Source organism: Silurus aristotelis, assembly GCF_946808225.1.
Source record: "Silurus aristotelis genome assembly, chromosome: 12".
In the NCBI taxonomy this organism is placed as follows: domain Eukaryota; kingdom Metazoa; phylum Chordata; class Actinopteri; order Siluriformes; family Siluridae; genus Silurus; species Silurus aristotelis.
Genome location: NC_139585.1, coordinates 18,254,827 through 18,275,971, shown reverse-complemented (window position 1 = coordinate 18,275,971; position 21,145 = coordinate 18,254,827). Strand labels below are relative to the sequence as shown.

The 21,145-nt window shown below is 39.8% G+C and overlaps 1 protein-coding gene and 1 long non-coding RNA gene across 6 annotated transcripts in view; one reads left to right on the top strand and one right to left on the bottom strand.

Annotated features, from left to right (window-relative positions):
- The window catches only part of trrap (transformation/transcription domain-associated protein), a 62,364-nt gene extending 44,987 nt beyond the window's left edge, over nucleotides 1–17,377 (top strand). For all 5 annotated transcript variants that reach the window (XM_083555630.1, XM_083555633.1, XM_083555632.1 and 2 more), the window contains exons 61-71: nucleotides 2,114–2,315; nucleotides 3,953–4,114; nucleotides 6,016–6,106; nucleotides 6,398–6,597; nucleotides 7,965–8,226; nucleotides 11,436–11,661; nucleotides 11,818–12,035; nucleotides 13,509–13,693; nucleotides 14,349–14,552; nucleotides 15,710–15,904; nucleotides 16,031–17,377. In XM_083555630.1, coding sequence (XP_083411756.1) covers nucleotides 2,114–2,315; nucleotides 3,953–4,114; nucleotides 6,016–6,106; nucleotides 6,398–6,597; nucleotides 7,965–8,226; nucleotides 11,436–11,661; nucleotides 11,818–12,035; nucleotides 13,509–13,693; nucleotides 14,349–14,552; nucleotides 15,710–15,904; nucleotides 16,031–16,315 — 2,230 coding nt within the window. In that variant the 3' untranslated portion in view covers nucleotides 16,316–17,377. The remainder of the gene's footprint in view (nucleotides 1–2,113; nucleotides 2,316–3,952; nucleotides 4,115–6,015; nucleotides 6,107–6,397; nucleotides 6,598–7,964; nucleotides 8,227–11,435; nucleotides 11,662–11,817; nucleotides 12,036–13,508; nucleotides 13,694–14,348; nucleotides 14,553–15,709; nucleotides 15,905–16,030) is intronic.
- On the bottom strand, nucleotides 8,543–11,427 carry LOC310734063. Its single transcript, XR_014535959.1, has 2 exons — nucleotides 8,968–11,427; nucleotides 8,543–8,928 (listed from the first exon to the last, which is right to left on the bottom strand). It is a non-coding gene; the product is annotated as an uncharacterized lncRNA (long non-coding RNA).
- Nucleotides 17,378–21,145: the final 3,768 nt, after the last annotated feature.

Here is a 21,145-nt window from a genome sequence, read left to right as displayed (position 1 = left end):
AGTACACTAAAGAAGTGGCATTAATTTGATATTCAGCCTCGCAAAAAAAGCAGAAAAAGCGCTGAATATAACATGGAATATAACGAGTAAAATTCAAAAAATAAATCCACCACAAAACTACTCTTATGAATAATTTTTTTTTTTATAATAAAAACACATTTTATTTTAAACTGATTTCCCTTCTTTACATTTTCATTTTAGCACTTCACTGCTTAAAATGTATATTCAAGCAAATGAAATCTCTTGCATATAGGCAAGTTTGTTAAAGCTGTTATGAATGATGCAGATGAAAACATTTCATGGTTTAAATGTTCTTTTTTTTGTTGGCAGATCACTGTTACTTATAGAAATAAATAAATATATTAATTAGTACAAAATGTATTCCTATGTAGTCATACAGATGCATACAGTCTGAGATCACATGCTGGAAATAAACTTTTATTATTTAATAATACTACTATTATGGTATTTTCATGTTATTGTAAGTAAGGTTTAAGGTGTTGCACAATTTTTAGGAATTTCTTTTTCAATCTAATCAGATATTTGATACTGAACATGTTTACAGAGGGTCAGATTTTTCTATGTTTCTTATCTCTTATACTGAACCATATGTTCAGGTGACTAAAATGGAGCATCAGGTTTGACACACACTTGTGAGGTATGTGTGTGTGCTCAAGTGCGCACGGATATTAAAGCAAAAATAAATTAGATTTTCACAAACTTTTCACAAGATGATAGTCTTATTTGTAATTAATATCCTACCTTTTTTATTATTTAAAAGAATGTCATACAGAAGCACTTTCTTTCTGGGCCATTGTTTGGTTTCGTGTCTCACACTCATCGCTGTAATACTGAATCTTTCTGGGCTTTCATGACCACATCGGCTCTCATCTCTTGTGACAATGCCCTTTTCAGGGTGATGGTGACAGGGTGGAGGGCAGTGCTGAATCGCAACGGCTTATTAAATACACAGCGCTGTATAATTAACTCTGTAGCAATTTGTAAAATCTCCGGGATCAGCAAAACTTTTCCTAGCCTCAGCAGTGCTTAATGTAATCATTGCATGTTCACTCTCTGCAAATATTAACAGGGGATTTGATAAAGAAATGGTCCTGTCAGACGAAGGATTTAAACACTTGACTGGGCAAAGGAATAGCCACACACTCTGTACCCAACTCAGGAGTGCAAGTCTGTGTGTGTCTGTGTGTGTCTGTGTGTGTCTGTGTGTGTCTGTGTGTGTCTGTGTGTGTCTGTGTGTGTCTGTGTGTGTCTGTGTGTGTCTGTGTGTGTCTGTGTGTGTCTGTGTGTGTCTGTGTGTGTCTGTGTGTGTCTGTGTGTGTCTGTGTGTGTCTGTGTGTGTCTGTGTGTGTCTGTGTGTGTCTGTGTGTGTCTGTGTGTGTCTGTGTGTGTGTGGATGCACATAGTGAATGTCCAAAACGAAGTAAATGCTTCAGTGAATGTGGACTCCCCTGGTTCCCATCGCAATCAAGCTCAATCCTGTTGCATGCCACATGCTCATTATACGTTCTTCTTATAAGTGGTTGCCCTGGGAAACATTTCACATTGGTCCATACTTGGAGACGTTGGTGTGTGGGATGGTAATGGCTGAGGCTTTAAGCCACGCTGCTAAGTTCCCTGTCAACTGTTTTTAGCTCCTTATAAAGTCGTTTTATGAGCTCAGCTACTGGTCTGTTCTAAAAGCAGCTCTATAACCAGCTTGAGGAAAGCATAATCACAGATGAAAGGCTCTTGGAGGTGCAGAGTGGCTGATGAAAGAAAAGATTGGACTCCAGCTAATATTGGTGAAATTCAAGTTGTCCTGTCAAGATTGACCAAACACATAGTTTCCCTTTATACATCCAAATCATAGATCTTTCCATGTGATATTGAATTTATTGCCACACATCTGCAGTTTTAGCTGTTTTTGCCATAACTATGTATATGATTCTTACCCATTTTTCTGCATCGAGTTATTAACTCATTTGTATTGATTCTTTTATCACATCTATACAAGGAATTGTATATGCAAAGACTTCCATCACATGGGCTCACTGGAAAGGCTTTTGATCTTCCCCCAGAAATTGATTTCTTTTTACTCTCTTCATATCTGCAGATCTGAGGAAGCCAATAAAGCCTTCTCAGCAGCTGTGCAGATGCATGATGTCCTAGTGAAGGCTTGGGCCATGTGGGGCGATTACTTGGAGAACATCTTTGTGAAAGACCGTCAGTTACACCTGGGTGTGTCGGCGATCACGTGCTACCTCCACGCTTGCCGGCATCAGAACGAGAGCAAGTCGCGCAAGTACCTGGCCAAGGTAAGGTCCTATCCATTCTTTACAGCAGCCTTCAGCTAGATGGCCCTAAATGAGGGCTGTGGGGGATAAGTATAGCCCATTTAAGGCATCTTCCAGCTAGCTAATGTTCTAGTGCGGACTGCTGAACAGAATCACAACGAGGTTGTCTGATTGCCTGTTTCTGTTGGTTTTCTGCTACATGGATAAATGCTCACTCTCAATTTAGACACCTAGAGCTGCACCCTAAAAAACCCTTTAACAATTACTGCCACCCCTGCAGGGCCCTGGTCAGATCCCCCACCACCATCTTAGAGGTTAAGAGCTTAATTCCACCCCTGTCAGTCCAATCTAAGCAGCTCTGTGTAGCCTGAACCCCCCTTCTCTTCACCACCACACAGAGATGCCTGCTTCATTCAATCAATAAACACTCTGTGATCTGCTAGCAGCAGGTCAGGAGGAGAAAGGCCACTTTCCTATTTATATAAGCAGCATTCCCTTTTCCATCAGTCTGGAACCTCTATATTGACCATCAGCTATAAGGTCTGGGTGCTTTTAACACAGCAGGCATTGTAGCAATGATCTGATAAATTAATTTATGTATTTCTTTTGATGCGTGTTACTTTTTAAGTGGTACACACGAGTAATCAATATGTTGATGCTGCAGGGTACTATGTGGTACATTGTAGATGGTATTGAGTCAAACCTTTTGTTTATGTAAATGAAAACCTTGCTTCAGTTACTTTCAGAAAGCTGGTTCTCTATTCAAGTAAGTGAAATCAAATCTGCTCTACTGCTAATTGGAAATTTTTTAATATCAGTTCTGGACGTTTTATGAAACAAAAAGAAGCTGGTATACATCATGCTTGTCAGCTCAAACTCAATTCTAAATTTCAGTAAACAAAAGCAGCCCTTTATTATATTAATCCAGTAGCATTAAAGGTGGCAGTCAGACCTAAACCATGGATAATGTGTGCAATTATATTATTAGAGCTGATGTTTTGTTTTGTATGAACATTGCACACATGGTGCTGTGCTCTCGGGTGCACTCTCGCTCCAGTTGCTTGTGGGTATTTATTTTTTTCCGGTGGGCTGACGCACCGGGAGGGTATTTGATTATGTTAGAGAGTACTAACATCCAATTGTGTACTACACACAGCCACTGGTGCAGTTTAGAGATGATAAATGAGAATAGATGGCCAGTGATTATCAGTAATTACCCACAAGCTGTGTGGCCTTGGTGGCCCATCGTGGAGTTAATGTCTCCATCAGTGTCTCCAGGGATTGAGCCTCACCTGCCATCAACCCCCACCCCACCGCCCCAATTCACCACTTCCAGAAGCTTCTAACAAGCAAGCGGAGTGTGATGGCGATGATATGATTTCACAAACCATTAAGCCCGTTTTGTATGGCTGAGCGGGTGTTTAATTCACTTGAGTGACGATTGCTCATTTGGATCATGATATGGACAAGATCAGACCAGTGTTGTGTGCATGAGTCTGATTTACTGAGATGTATGAACATGTAAATGGGTTTTCATTAGACAGAAGTTAGTTCCTCACTTATAATACATTTACGTTGCCAAGATCTCGAGATTGTAAGTGGTGGTGTTTCATGTTTCCGGAAACGATGTTATCGACATTGAGAATTTTTTTTCATAGGTATTGTGGCTGTTGAGTTTTGATGATAAGAACACACTGGCAGATGCTGTGGATAAGTATTGCATTGGAGTGCCGCCCATCCAGTGGCTCGCTTGGATCCCTCAACTCCTCACCTGCCTGGTAGGCTCTGAAGGCAAGCCTCTTCTCAACCTCATCAGCCAGGTGTGTACCTCCATTATGCTTTATTACAGTGCTGATGTGGTCCAGGGTGCATTTGTATTGTTTTTTTTGGCAGACGCAGGCAAGAGCTTTTCATGGCACAAGAGATGTGTACTGGTGTGTTGTCAAATTGTCTACCACTGTGCAGCTGCACGTCAGTAAACTAATCAGAATCTGTAAATTTAGTTTATCAATTATATTTTACTGCCTTCCCTTCACCTCTTTAATTATTTATGCAGCGCTTTATTTCTGAGTTGATATCAAACACCCAGGACCTGCAGGAGCAAAGCAAATTAAATGAAGGCCTAATTTCCCTTGCTTGATGGAGTTTTATTTGTGAGCCTTTTAAAAGCAGCTTCACTTCAAAGAGCATGCAGCGGCTCCAGGGGCCATTCGGACTGCAACAGAGCGAGCAATCGGAGCTTTTAACTTAAACTTTAAACCCCTCTCTCTCTTCGTTCCCTCCTCTCTTTAGATGTTTAGAATGCAGCTGGGCCTCTGTTCTTTTCTTGTGCGTATATGCAAGTGCAAGCCCTCTTAATCTCCCAATTTCACCCCAAATGCTCCCCCTGCATTCAAGATGCTTTGCTGGGAGATTAAGGCTACTTAAACCAATAATCACCAAGTAAAATAGAGATGTCCGCATACTGCAGTCTCAACTAACAGAGTTGTCAAGGCTAGTCCAGCCATGCCGCGTTCTCTGTGCTGGAGGACGTTTTGAGTTTGATCTGAAGCGCAGTCACTGCCTGATGCTGATTGAAGAGTGAGTGCAGAATCTCTCCGCATTGTGAAGTGAAGTCTCCAGTGAATGGAGCTCCTTAATCTCAGGCGCTGAATTATTTAGCCTCACTTCAGTTGGCGGGACGTTTTTAAAACGTTTGCTGAAAAATTGATGAAGGTGAGCTATGAAGTGTTCACAGATGAAAGAGAAGCAAAGGGAACCCAACACCTTGCTGTACACTCGCAGAGCATATACACGGTTTTTTAATATAACAAGCAGTTTCTCCGATTATCGGAGTGTTCTTTCCTGCTTCTTCCTTTTGAATTTTTTATGTGCTACTTATCAACCTTTTAAAGGCAGGTCTTCTCTGTACTTATTGGTTATTTTCATATAAAAGCCATTCCAGGCACAAAGGTGTCTTTTTACACCTAGCTAGCACTCGCCCTGCGGTCTGCTTCATTGCGGATCCGGTGTCCACTCTAATGGCTGTTTGTCCAGGAGAGACATGAGTACTAGAGGGGCTGCTGGTGAAGAAGCACTCATCCTGTTGGCTGCACTCTCACCGTAACAGACCAGCCAACATTAAATCCGTGTTCATACACCATCACACTGTCTGTCAGCTATTGGTGCCATATGAGTTGAGGTTCCCTGAAGGTGCTTTGAAGCAGCACAAAGTACATGTGATCTGAGGAGGCACTTTTTTTTTTCTTTCTAATTCTCCTCCTTTAAACCCTTGTACTTAGTGGCAGGAATAAGGTGTTCCCACAAGCAAGTGGAAAATGCTGATGATCATCAAGGTGTGAAATAAAATTGTTTCATGACCTTGAGCTCTGATTACACACAGATATTGTTCTTAGCCGCTCTAGTGTAAATGGCTGAGTAGGGTTTTGATGAATAGGCTTTGCTCTCTAAGCGCACTTTGAGTTCTGTTCAAGGGCACTGCAGATCTTAAAGGGAGAGAGGGCCTGTCCAGACATGACGAGCTTTTACAAAATGTCATATTGAGCCATGGTTTTAATCTGCCCTTGATGTTTGTCCATTTTTATTGCTTCTCCTTGCTGCGGTTTCATTTTCAAAATCCCATGCTATCGCACAGCAGTTTGAAGACATGTCAACAACGTGCTACTCCAGCACCGTCTCTGCAGGGACCATCTTAAGTGTAATCTGTGCCTGTGTCTTTCAGGTGGGACGTGTCTATCCTCAGGCTGTGTACTTTCCCATCCGAACTCTATATCTGACACTGAAGATCGAGCAGCGGGAGCGCTACAAGAGCGGTGAGTTAGATTTTCAGTAGCTTTCTTGCATTAACAGTAAAATGACCTGGTAAATGTATAAACTCTATATTACTGCACCATTATTTATGCTCATAGTAGTTAAATGGAAAGTGAAGGGTCCAAGTAAAATAGTCATTTGGTTCCTGCATTCATAATAACTGCCTGGGACCATTCAATTTACACTACACTAGCTCTCTTTTAACATATAATATTTTACTTCATGAATGTTTATAGTAATTTGTGTGTATATGCTATTACTGATTTTGTACTTGCTTGTGCATGTCTCCTTAGACTCTGGACAGCAGCAGCCAAGCTCAGTGGGAGCTCAGAGCCACTCTGCATCAGATCCAGGCCCAATCCGGGCCACAGCACCCATGTGGCGCTGCAGCCGCATCATGCACATGCAGCGAGAGCTGCACCCCACACTGCTCTCATCTCTGGAGGGCATTGTGGACCAGATGGTGTGGTTCCGAGAGAACTGGCACGAGGAGGTAGGCTACACCACCAATTGTGCCATGCGTTTGGTCTCAAGACAGCTTGATGGCTGTGTTGGGTTGAGTGTGGATATATGATTGATTCATGGTGCACACAATTAATTTTTATTATTATTTATTTTTTTTAACATGTAATAGTTGGAAATAAGACCACAGAGCTTTTAAGCACTGGACATATTTTATTTATATTCATTTATAATAAACAGGGGGCCGTTTTATTTTTAGGTTCCTGTGTATTAACATTTCTATTAAAAAAAAAAACCCAAAAAACATTGGTGCAGAAAAAGAATCCATAATGGGTGCTGTGTTCTGTGTAAACTGTTGTTATTCCTCTTACACAAAAAAGATTTGCCAATCATTATTTTTAACTATAAATTGTTTATTTATTAAAGAATGACCTGTTATGCTTTTTTTCTGATTTACAGAACCAGTTCATTATACAAGTTATAAACAGGCATTCTATAAACTATATACAGAGGCTTACTGGCCTCTGTTTTTCCTCTCAGTAATAATGTAATGAGCATAACACGTAACTGAAAGGCTTTTATCCTGCCTGCTCTGCCATGAAGGAAAACTTAGTGTTACAAAGCACTGACAACTGAGACTTCTTCATTAAATAACATTTTTTTATGAAGAAAAATTTCATGTAAATACATTTTTAAAAATAACACGCATCCATCACTGGCTCCTGAAAATATATTAAGTATTAAACAAAAACATAGAAAAACTTTAGAATTTTTTTTTTATTATGGTTAAAACTACAATCAGAGCAGTTTCTTTTTTAAAAGAAAATTCTATAACTATAATATAACTTCATATTAGGGATTTCTGCAGCACTGCAGTATCAATGCCTTAAACACTTGTCTCTACCTAGGTGTCTTCAGAGGCTTTATAGTTGTGCAGATGAAAGCTGACACAGGCATTGAAGCAGGACTCAGTGAGGCTGAAAAGTGGTTTTGCAGTGCTGGGGAGGTTTTTGCTCTCATGCTAATTGGGTTGTGGTGAGCAGGGAGGTGTGATTGATGGCTGTGGAGAGCGAGAGGGACTGGGCACTGGGAGATGGGCAGCCCAAGACAGCAGCAGATGCACTGATGTGCTGAGGGATGATGGAAAGCGACTGTGAACACATTGTCCTGAGGGACAGTCCTTCTGGCACACTGGGTGAAGGAGGGGGAGTATCAGATGAGGGAAAAGTGTAATTTTTTTTATTATTTTTTTTAACAAAAGGTAGAAATAGTGAAGAAGGTTGTCTAAGGTTTGTTTTGCACTAAAATAGACCACGCTTCTGGGTAGTGAGGAAGGGAAGTACATCACAATTGGATTATTTACAGGTTCTCCTTTTCACAGCCTGCTCTCATCCACAGGTACTGCGGCAGCTACAGCAAGGCTTGGCTAAGTGCCATTCGGTGGCGTTTGAGAAGAGTGGTGCAGTGTCAGATGCTAAGATTACACCACACACACTAAACTTTGTGAAGAAACTGGTGAGCACATTTGGAGTGGGCTTGGAGAACGTCTCCAATGTCTCCACCATGTTCTCCAGTGCTGCCTCTGAGTCTCTGGCTCGCCGAGCTCAGGCTACTGCCCAGGACCCTGTGTTCCAGAAGATGAAAGGCCAGTTTACCACAGGTCAGCGCGTGCACACACAGACACACACACACACAGACAGACACACACACACATATATATATATATATACACACACACACACACGCACATGGACTCAAAATTTCTTACCTTTTGCAATAACGTATATGGCTCAGAAAAGTTCCAAAAGCATGCACTAATCTTATACTCCGGTTTCCACAAACTTTTAGCAATAAAGTTTATGGAAGAAACATAGTGTTAATTATCAGCTTCACTTGTTTAATTTTCGGTATTTTCTTTCTGAAAACGGTCTATTTATGAAATCATGGTGTAAGGTACTGTATATATGTTTTAAAAAAACAAGGCTTGCGCTATGTGACTGCAGGGAAACTGTAACACTAATAGGCTATTGATTGCATTTTCTTCTTGGACTGAGCACTATATATGGATATGTATGTACTGATATACAGTATAATACAGGGCCAATCGGTTGTGGTGGGATATCAGGACTGCAGTTTGATTTTTTATTTTTTTTTATTTTTACATCTGGACCACAAAAGAGCTTCTGTGCTGCATGCGTGGCTAAGGAGATAATTGTAGCTATGAACCATATGATTATATTTATAAGGTGTGGCAGGATGAGTGTAGAACGCTGGGTGTGTTCAGTAACCGTTTGATTATGTAGCCATTAATTCAGCATGTTTCGTCATTTAGTGTTGCACATGAGGGCACTGAGATCCCCTTCTCACACACACACACACACACACACACACACACACACACACAAACACACACACACAAAAGCATAATGCCAATGAAACTGTTCACATTTTACAAATTAGTAAAACAAACTCCTAGTGAAGTGAGTGATCACTTATTTGTAGAAAATATAAAATATTCCTACATTTATCTTACAATTGCTAAAAGGTAGAAGACCCCCCCTCTCTCTCTCTCTTTCTCTCTCTCTCTCTCTCTCTCTCTCTCTCTCTCGTATGTATGTATGTATGTATGTATGTATGACAAGCATGGTAAGAAATGTGTGAAGTGTCCTGATAAACACCCCTATAACCTCAAAAGTCTTCCCATTTTGAGAATAAGGCTCACATGTCTCCTGTTTTCAGACCTTTGGATTTGTGGAAACTACAGCAAAAGCAGAGTGCTTGTGTGTGTGTGTGCGCGTTTGTGCACTCATGGGTATCCTAGGGGACTATAAGAGGGTGTGAAGCAGATGTGGTGGTGCCAGCTGTTTCTCTGTAGTCAGGCAGTGTAACATAACTTTCTCTCACCAATCTACAGCAAAAGTGAGATGGAGGATAGTAAATATAATTTTATTCATTAGAGTACATACTCTTACACCACACAATTTGCCAGTCAAAGCCCATTTAATCTGATCATAAGCAAACCATTTGCTTTATTTCCACTGTCCAGCTGTAATAGCTGCATGTCTGACGCATTTAAACTTTTCCTCATTTCTTCCTTTCGAATCATCTTGTCTTCTCTGTTCACCAGACCAATACATCATATGCTGATGAAAAAGAAATCTGGCCTCTGCTGCTTTTTGAGTTTCCTCTTCACCTACATTGTGGGGGAAAGTAGGGTTGCATTGACTTGAGTGGTCTGACTGATGAAATTTAAAGCAGAGAGCTTGTGCACACAGGGAGGTGTAGGCACCACACTCTGGGCCGATTTCTAGCACTTGGCCACTTCTGCACTCTAGCTGTTATTGCGGTGGAGAACTTCTTGCTTTAATGCTTTGGTGTCCACAGGTTAGAGAGCATGGTGTTTGCTTCTATGATGTTGTGAGCAATACCCTCAAGAGCAGAGCAGATCTGGGGGCACTTTCTGTGCTTCGTGCTGTGTCTATATGCACTCACACATACACACTCTGTAGTAAGCCTCTCGAGAGCAGCATGTTTATCAGCAAACAACTTGCTCTGCCCACACAGTATAAATTGCGCCTTACTAAAGAGACTTCCTACAAGTGCTTCTGAGAATCATAGTCCACCAAGTTATCATTAGATCTTTCTTTTTTTTTTCATTTATGATAACAATTATCTCAGATTTTTCTAAAGTAAGCATATTTTTTACATTTGTTCTTTTCTGGTTACAGAGCCCAGGCTGCAAAAGAAAAACAAACATTGGTTCCCTTTCCATTCAGAAAGCTCATTTTCTGCACTGACAATCATGTGTTCTAACCTAGAGAGCCCTTATGGGATTGAAAAAAACAAGAGAGCTCATTTGTTTCAGTCCATCACAGAGCATCATACACACTCTCACACCTATAGCAATTTAGATTGGTCAGTGCATAGTCTTTTTTGGGGAGTTGAAAAGACACTTAAGCATGTGGATTACTCTTACACACAGACTGGATGTTTATGTTCCAGCTATGAGCCTGGAACTGTGAAGAACTTAAAAATCCGACCTATAATATTTACCAGGGAAAACATAAGCAAGACATCACCATAGTTTTAGTTATAAAATCTATAAGGTGTGTTATACTGGCTTTTTTTGTTTTTAGTGGGTGTTAAAATAGTTTTTGATCTTGCTTATGAAATTATTTTTCCACTCAGAATGTCACACAGAACGCTGACATTATTACACATCATGAAGGCAGTCAGCATACTTTAAGTGGTCCATCAGTATGCATAAGGCATGTTTCCCTCGCTTTACTCCGAGCTGACTGACAGCTCAATGTGACAGGCTTTGAATCATATGCACTTCAGTCAAATATTTAAAGACGTGGGAAGGATGTGAGGATTGTCACATCATGGTGAATTGTTGACACCCGCCCTTGTTTTAAAGCTCAAGTTAAATGGCAAGGCCATTTTCTGCTTTGTTTTACAGTAGGTAAGGAGTAGCATTATGAAAGCAAAACGGGTTTTTTTTATTTTATTTTTTGGTAAAGTTGTGCTCTGAGGTTGTCTCCAAAATTAGGAACTTGCCTTGTGCACCTTTTGTGCCTTCTCTCTCAACCAATGCCATTTAAAACTTTAACTGAGCATGTAATCGCTTTGCTTCCCCTCTCCACACCCTGCTGATGTCATCTTGCCTCACAAGAGGAACATGGGAGAGTGTACAGCACAGCACTTCTTATTCCTGATTCCCAGATAACACATCTCTCTCTCTCTTTCCCCTTTTCTCAACTGTCTCCATTCCTCTTCTGGCTACTCATTTTTCCCCACGAACAATCATGTCTCCTTCCTCTTATCATTGTCTTTGTCGTTCTGTCATGTCTCCGTTTGCTGGTGCAGATTTCGACTTCAGTGTCCCCGGCTCCATGAAGCTACACAATCTCATCTCTAAACTAAAGAAATGGATCAAGATTTTAGAAGCCAAGACCAAACAGCTGCCCAAGTTCTTTTTGATTGAGGAGAAATGCCGTTTCCTTAGCAACTTCTCGGCCCAGACGGCTGAAGTGGAGATCCCAGGAGAATTCCTCATGCCCAAGCCCACACACTATTACATCAAGATAGCGAGGTAAGAAAAATGTATACCATACACACACACACACACTTGCCTACCTACTCATGTGGAAAGGTGTTTTGACACACTTATTTTTTATTTTTTTTTTGCTGCAGCTGTAAAAATGTCCCATGCAATGATTAACTCATGCGGTGGTGATCTCATCTCCAGGTTCATGCCCAGGGTGGAGATTGTACAGAAACACAACACCGCTGCTCGCCGCCTCTACATACGTGGGCACAACGGCAAGATTTACCCATACCTAGTGATGAATGATGCCTGTCTGACAGAATCACGCAGAGAGGAGCGTGTATTGCAGCTCCTACGCCTACTCAACCCCTGCCTGGAGAAGAGGAAGGAGACCACCAAGAGACACCTCTTTTTTACAGGTTCAGTCCTCATCTTTCATCATAATATATTTTAATTTCAGGCAACTTTAATAAAGATCTGATGAATTGAAAATATAATTCTGAGGTAAGTTGTTGGGGGTTGTGTATTGAGAGGTTGATCTAAAAAAATTTACAGGGATTCACTTTTCCAAAATATATTAATTAATAAGCTGAGCTGCAAGTACATCCTGACCGTAAGATACACAAGTGCTTTTTGAGCATTTTCAGTCCCCATTTGCAGTTATAATAACCTTTATTGAGCTCATTCAGTCACAAGGGTGTTAGTAAAGTCAGGCACTTCTGTAGGGTGAGGAGGACTGAGGTGCAGAGTTTTAATTCATCCCCAAGTTGTCCAATAGGTTTGAGGTCAGAGCTCTGTAGCAGGCCACTCAAGACCTTCCACTTTAAGCCATGTAAACCATATCTTCATGGAGCTTGCTTTGTGCACAGAGGCATTGTCCTGCTAGTTCGCCCAAACGGAAAATTTTATTCTATTGCATTAATTATCATCTTATACAATTGTGTGCCTCCAGTTTTTTGTGGTAACAGTTTGGGGAAGAACCATATACGGCTGGAAAAGTCAGGCGTCAAAGTGTGTTTGTCCGTATAGTGTATATTAGATCTCAATTTGCGGCTGGCAGTTGTGGCCTGTATATTTTGAACCTGCTGTTCAGATATCAGCTAAATGGCCTAGTTGCTGCCAGTTCAATCAGCAGTAGAGTGTGATATTGCAGTGAAAATAATGTAGGACGAGGCTACAAAGGCTCAACCTCTCTGTCTTGCTGCTGCTACGACAAGCAGAAGGAATAAGAAATGAATTTGCCCGTCTCTTGATAGCGTTAGATGGAGCACAATGAAAATAATGTTCTTAGTTTAGATGTCAAGGACGACTTACACTAAGTTTTTTTTATATTTGTAATATTCATGTGGAGATTTTTTATTTTTTTTGCCTTTGTTTGAGTTGCCTTTCTTTACTCCTAATTATCAGGTCACTTGTCTTTATAAGCAAATAGAATATTTGCAGCATGAATTTGCAGCGTATTAGTCGTTTCCTTCAGCCCATGCTCAGAGCTTGTGGGCGTTTTCCCGAGAGTTCTCTCCTCACAGGTGTTTTCTCCCAGGCTCTCTCAGCCGTGGATTGCTTTTGTTTAAAAATGATATGACTGGGGAATTGCAGTCTCAGTTCACTCACTGTGTAAATGGAACGATTGTATCGACAGTGGCGCGTCGGTGGAAATATTTAGAAGATGGTTAATGGATGAGCTTAGGTTTCTTCATAGTCTAGGGTTCTACAGGATGTTTAATATGTGGCCATACTTGCTAATGCAGTGTGCTGTTTTTTTTTTGTGTGTGTAATTCATTTTAAGACTTATAGCCTAATGCTGCCTAATTTGAAATTGAGCCTTATTTCTTCTAAGCCGGGTTTTTGTCTGGCTCCATTAAATGTGATTGTGTTGTGCCGTGTTTGTGCAGTGCCCAGGGTGGTGGCTGTGTCTCCTCAGATGCGCTTGGTGGAGGATAATCCTTCATCCCTCTCACTGGTGGAGATCTACAAACAGCGCTGTGCTAAGAAAGGTATCGAGCATGACAACCCCATCTCCCGCTACTACGACAGATTAGCTACGGTACAGGCCAGAGGAACACAGGCCAGCCATCAGGTAAAACACATCTGTTACACTTAAGCTTTAAACGTATTCACTCTGTGCACTGTGTAAGTGTTTACTCAAGTGTGTGTCTGTGTGTGTCTGCATGCGCCTGCGCGTGTGTTTTGTGTAGTTTTAATCTAGTAGAACTGTCTAGAGTTGAACAAACTCCATTGTTTACTCAACAATATTTAAATTTTCCACTTTGTCATCCAGGGATAAGTAACTGAATTTAATTTGTATGTTTTAGTTAATTCTTGTTTTTCTTTTATTCTTTTTTCTTTTAACAAGTTGATTACTAAAGTTCCCATTTGTATATTTATTGTCAAATATAATGGTCCTCCATCTCTAAGTATATATGTATATTTAACTTAACTATGTATAGATAGTAATACTGTCAATTATTTATACATAAATGAAAATAAAATACAGCCTCAAATACCTTTTAATCAAACTGAATAAAAGTAAAAGATTCCCACAGATTTTTATTTATTTAAATGCACAATCATTAATTTATTCTGAGATCATCACCTTAAAAAATTTCAATTAAGAATTTCTGACTTACGGGTCAATGTGTTTGTTTAAAAAAAAAAAAATAAAGCAATAGTTTTTTTCTAGTGGGAGTTGTCGAAGAAATGATTCTTACCTGAACTCGTCTGTGTGTGTGCAGGTGTTGCGGGACATTCTGAAGGAAGTACAGGGCAACATGGTACCTCGCAGCATGCTGAAGGAATGGGCTCTGCACACTTTCCCCAACGCTACAGACTATTGGACCTTCCGCAAGATGTTCACTATCCAGCTGGCACTTATCGGCCTGGCTGAGTTCATGCTGCACCTCAACCGCCTTAACCCTGAGATGCTGCAGATTGCCCAGGTAACAAATATTCGGCTGCACAGTTACAGCCACAGAAGTGGTTTAGATTTACTGATCAATATAAAGCACTGTAACATCACTAGATTTGGTTCGAAAAGTCTATCGCTGTATAGCTGCACTTTTTAGTCATTAATGATTATGGATACACACAGTCCAGTCAGACTCAATCAGCTCTAGTGATCCATTTGAGATGTTTGACTCCAATAAGGCTGTGGTGCTGCATGCTGTGTGGACAATCACGCAGCAGATAAAGTACTGACACATCCGAGCATGTTAATGCTGAGAGTCGGTTTGCTCCTTGGATGTGAAGAGTGTTTCAGATGGCCTGATTATCTGGTCACTCTCCAGCTGTCAGGCTTGATTCAGTTTTAAAAAGGCTGAGTGTAGAAGATTTGGCTCTGCATCCTTACCGCACTGAGGCACAGAGCACTTTCGAAAGTCTTTATTAGAAATGATTGCTAAACAGATGTTCCATTGTCTGATCCTAATCTGCTTTCTCGTGACACGCAGAAGAGCAGGCAGCTAAGCGACACTATCACTGCGTGCTCCTTTCTCTAGATCTTATTAGGCGCAAGGAGATTACAGCGCAAGCCTGCGGTCACAAAACTATTGTTTATTACCTTAAGGAGAGATTTTGCTTATTGATTGCTGGGGTTAGCCTGTGAACCTTTTTTGCAAACTTTGATCGTCTTGAGCATTTTTCTTTTAGGAGTAAACTGTTCTTACATTAGATATGCATGCCAACTTGGTCCCTCATGGCCTACTGTGACAAAATTTTGACTAAAATTAGAAACGCAGGATTGGATGTAAGGCAGTAAAACTTCCTTTCTATAATGAGTGTTGTAAATTTTCTGAATTGTTTCAACTGGATTTGTGTCTATAGATACTGGTTTAAAGCTTCTACTATGGTACAAATTTTATAAGTGCAGTAGTTTGCATAAGTATTCACCCCCTGTGAACTTATCCAACAGAAACAGACTTAATTGGGATTATAACAACAATTATTTTGAGTATCCAGTGTAGTTTGCCCCTTGTTTATTGGTCCTTGTTGGTTAACCCAGTATCTTCATTTTCTTTGAGAAGCAGGAATGTTCTGAAGATGATAGGGATTTCCTTGCATTTTTACATCATTTTTATAATTTTTATTTTTTTAACAGGACACAGGGAAACTTAATGTCTCTTACTTCCGCTTTGACATCAATGATGCCACTGGGGATCTGGATGCCAATCGACCTGTTCCCTTCCGCCTGACACCCAACATCTCAGAGTTCCTAACCACCATTGGTGTTTCTGGCCCTCTCACAGCCTCCATGATCGCTGTTGCTCGCTGCTTTGCCCAGCCAAACTTTAAGGTAGTACTCTCTCGCAGCTAAAGCCTAAAACTAAATGTTAAAAGGTAAACTAATATACGACAAAGCAGTGACTTTAAATGATATATTTGCTAATCCTCCATCCTCTTTATATATCTACTCCTTTAGGTGGATGGTATTCTGAAAGCTGTACTGAGAGATGAGATCATTGCCTGGCACAAAAAGACCCAAGAGGACACCTCAATGCCCCTGTCTGCTGCTGGACAACCGGAGAACATGGACAGCCAGCAGCTCGTGTCACTTGTCCAGAAGGCTGTGACCGCCATCATGGCTCGCCTGCACAGCCTGGCTCAGTTTGAAGGAGGAGAGAGTAAAGTGAATACTCTAGTGGCAGCTGCTAACAGTCTGGACAACTTGTGTCGCATGGACCCGGCCTGGCACCCATGGCTATAGAAATGTTGACTCACTCCTGTAACTCTGAGTGAGGAGGAAACATCACTGTGAACCAGTTTAGTTGACTGATCACGTTAAATGTGTTTTTGCAGCACTGGGATTTACTAAGCATGTAGGACTTTATGATGGCTATGATGAAATAATGTACAAACTGTAATTGGAGGGAAAAAATGAGCTGTCATGTCAGATGAGCTTTATTGTGATGATTGTTATTGCGCTCAATAGAGGGCTTCAGGCTGAGTGTTTCCCACAGCCATTAAAACTGCTTTGTACTTAAGCTGATAAAAAGCTGCTGTTCACCTGATGTGCTTAGCAACATGTATTTGTTGCGATATCCATGGTTTTTAGCATAAGATTTCCAGCAAACAGAACAGCCATGCGAAAAAGTGTTTTCTTAGCCTGTGACAGCATTAAAATTGTCCCAAAAGATATAATTCTTCATGATTTACCAGTCTCAGGTCTACAGGTTTATTCTTTTCGATCTGCCAGTAAGCTACTTGTTAAACAATGCTCAGCTTTATTATAGCAATTGGTTTGTGATTTAGGATTCATATTATCAAATTAATGGCCTTGTATTTTGTTGTGTATATTCCCCACTGTACTGTTTATTTTTCTACCTTTTGTTGTTAATCCTGCTGTTATTTTATTTGGTGGCAATTTCCAGTGTCTGCACTACTGTCATACCCCCAAATCCTCACTTCTGCTGTTTTCTCTCCTATTCTGGAGAAAGTGTATACTATTCTGACACGGCAAAGCACATTTTCCTGATAAATAAGCAATAGCGATAAGACCATACTTTTTTTTATTTTATTTTATCAATCCAAATGGACAAAAAATATTATCAGTTATAAAAAGCTGTACAGAAAGCTAAGTATGAAGCTGCCTTTTAGCTACGTTCACGTTCTCGGTCCTCCTGATGTGTTTGTCACTGATAGGCTTAATTTCAAGTTTGTACATGTCCCTGCATTTTCTAATGGTACATACATTGTACCAATCTAAGGACTGTTACTGTAAAATGTAAATAAGCATTTTGTTTTAATAAAATGCTCTTTTTAGAAAAAACAGAAGGAGAGTTGCTGCCACTGGTTTGGATGTGTGAGCTGTTTGTGAATGATGGACACTTGCTAAAGTTAGTTATAGATTTACAGTATCTCACAAAAGTGAGTCCACCTATCACATTCTGTAAACCTTTTACTATATCTTCTGAAGGGACAACATTATAGAAATGAAACTTGAATATATTTTTAGAGAAGTCAGTGTGCTGCTTGTATAGCAGTATAGCTTTACTGTCCTCCGAAAAGAACTCAACATACAGCCATTATTTTCAAAATAGCTGGCAACAAAAGTGAGTGCACCCTAAGAGATAACAACTGTATATCGCTTAACCATGAAAAGCCACATGTCCTGTTCATTTCTTTTTATACAAATTTGTGTATCTTGTATTCAAGCAGTTAATATTTGGTGCTTTGAGTACAATTCCTTCATACTGACCACTAACTGTTAAACATGGCACCTCATGGAAAATAAATCTCGGAGGATTTGAAAATTATAATTTTTGCTCTTCACAAAGATGACTGGCTATAAGGGCCGAACGACAGTTATTCAACATAACGACCCCAAACACACCGCCATGAGGAATGTCTCCAGACCTGAAACCGTATTGAGCACCTGTGGGACATCTTCAAGCTGAAAGTGGAGAAGCACTGTGTGTCTTAATATCCAGCAGCTCTGTGATGTCGTCATTGAGGAGTGGAAGAGGATCCCAGCAACAACTTGTGCAGCTCTGGTAAAATTCCATGACCAGGAGGATTAAGGCAGTGCTAGATAACAATGGCGCTCACACAAAATATTGACACTTTGGACACAGGTTGCATGTTTACTTAGGGTGTACTGACTTGTTGCCAGTTATTTAAAATGGCTGTATGTTGTTCTTTTCAGATGACAGTAAATCTGTACTGCTATACAAGCTGCACATTGACTAGTTATATAAATATGAAATAATATTTGTTTCTTTTCTCTAGTATTGTCCCCTGAGAAGATATAATATGATTGTTGCTGAAATGTGGGGGTGGACTCACTTTCTGTTAGATACTATATATATTTCACACACAAATATTATACGCATGTTCTGACACTTATTGTTGCTTATTTTTATAAAGTGCCAATGGCAATAATTTTATAAGAAAAATGTATAGTTTATTAACTGACATTTTACAGTGAATTGTACAGCAGTCCTTGTGCCCATCCATGCTTGCTCCCACATGGTCCTACCACTCATCCCTGACCTTAACTGCCCTTGGCTGCACAACATCATCTGTGTAGTCCTGAATACAAACAAATAATTGCTAGCAAAGTCCTTGAACGTGCTAAAAGTACAATTTGAAATGTCAGGGTGAACTCTAACTGTAAGCTGAAGGAATATCTCTTGCATTGTGGAAGTACACAGAGATTTAGAGTAAAGTACAAATAAGTGTCCAGTTCTTAAGTCTCCAAAAACTACTCTGCTTGTACATCATACTGGCTTTTTTCTGCCTCGCCCTGATCTGTTAACACCAATGCACCCTTTAAAGCCATTAACCTTTAGAATTAGTATGAAAATGCCCTCATCCCTAAAGCTTCAACACACCAAAGTTCTTTCAAATCTAGTCTGGATAAAACAGCATGGTTTCCATGTGCCAACACCTCAATCATCTCAGCTCATTTTTATTGGATGTTAGATCTGCTACAGCACTAGCATGTGCAGGGCTGTGGCTTTTTAGGTTTTCATATGGGGAAACCCACCACAATCTTACATAAGAAAGCCCCTGCACACAATCAGACCAAAGCAACTTGTCAAATAAAATGTCAGATTTAGCTTCCTGCAGCTTATTTATAGCCACGCTTGCTTTCCTTTAAATGGCTGCAGGTGGATTGAGGACGAAGAGGGGAAGGGCGTGGGGAGAGATACGACGGTTTGGATACCTCTCCCTGGCCTGTAGATGTCTAGACTGATAGAGGACGGCGATGAGGAGGCTGATTGATGGAAGCCCTCAGGGAGAGTGGGCCCTGTGATTGGCACACATGCCGAGCACCAAAGGAAGAATCCTTCACTCTGTCTGAGACTCTGTCAAGAGCAAACACACCCTTCATGATATCATCTGTCTGCAGCCTACAATTATATAGAAGGGTTTTAATTCATTCTAATGAAAAAGCTTTTCAGGGTGATGGAAAGTGATTTGGCGTGAAGGATTACAGGTCTAGTACTTAATGGGCTGAATTAAGTGCAGTTTTCAAGTATAGCATTTTTCTAAAGGAAAGTCATGGCACATGGAAATGATTAAAAAAAATCTTATGTGGAGAATGTTGAAAGTGATGCATGATGACTCTAATAACTTCTACATAGTCACGTTGGCCAGTTTAATAGAAGCAATCTGTCAATCATGTGGGAACAGAGCAATCCATAAAATCATGCAGATACAGGTTAGGAGCGTCATGTTAATGTTTCAAATGGTGAAAAAGGGATCACTGTTGATATGGGGGGATCCATTGAGGCTTTAATCATGGTAAGGTTGCAGGCTGATTTGAGTTTTTCCAAAACTCCCAGATATCTAAAGGTTACATAGTGAAATCAGATGGAGAATTAACAAATATTTATTGAGCAGCAGTTCTGCAGGCTGAAATGCCTTGTTGATGAGAGATCAGATCGGCCAGACTTGGTTCAAACTGACAGGAAGTCATGGATAACTGCACGAATGAGCAGATGTTTCTGTTAAAGAGGCTCATGAGAGTGCTTTCATAAAGACATCAAATTTGATATTACATTGAGATTACACCTGGTTTTTATTTGGATGCAATACTTTACAGTGTATAGTATGAAATTCAAACCTTTTGTGATAATGAGCATTTTGGCTGTGATGTATATTCAGGTGCATCTCAAAAAATTAGAATATCATAAAAAATAAAAAAAAACACCTATTTGGATTTAATTAGTGTGACACCACAAGTCTCCAATATTTAACTTTTTCACAATATTCTAATTTCTGAGATACTGAATTTTGGGTTTTTATTAACTGTAAGCCATAATCATCAAAATGAAAAGAAATAAACACTTGAAATATATCAGTCTGTGTGTGACGAATCTATATAATATACAGTACAAGTTTTACTTTTTGTATTGAATTACTAAAATGAATACACTTTTTAATGATATTTGAATTTATAGGGATACATGTACCTGTATTTATATTTTCCTGCCTTTAAGAATATCAATTTGACAAAAGTTATTCCAATGCCATAAGTGAAATGTCAGTTATATTTTCAGTTAATAATATTTTTGTTATTTACGTCACATGACCATAATGTGAAGCCAAGTTTTAAATAAGTTATGTCAGCGGTCATGAAGGCCTTATGTAAATGCCATAAAGCTCTGTGTACATGACCATTAGACAAACACAATAGCACATAGTGACCTTTTTGTAGGTAGAATTGTTTATCAAAATTATAGAAGTATTCAGAGAGCCAAGTAATCTTATATTCATTCAGATGATGATGATGTATATTTAACCAGGGGTCTTATTTTACAAACAAACTAAAATTAGACATAGTATAGAATTTTATAATAATAATTTGCCCTTTTTTATTAAGAGGCTTTGCACCCACTGAAGTTTTTTTTTTTTTTTAAATAAAAACTAGATTCCATCTGACAATTTTAAGATATAATATCTCACTGATTTTCACTACTGTAACAACAATTTGAAAATCACAGAACCTGGCTATGCTTCATGGACCTCATATTGACAGCCATTGAATTAGAATACAGTTTTTTTACCTCCAACAAATTGCACAAGTTTA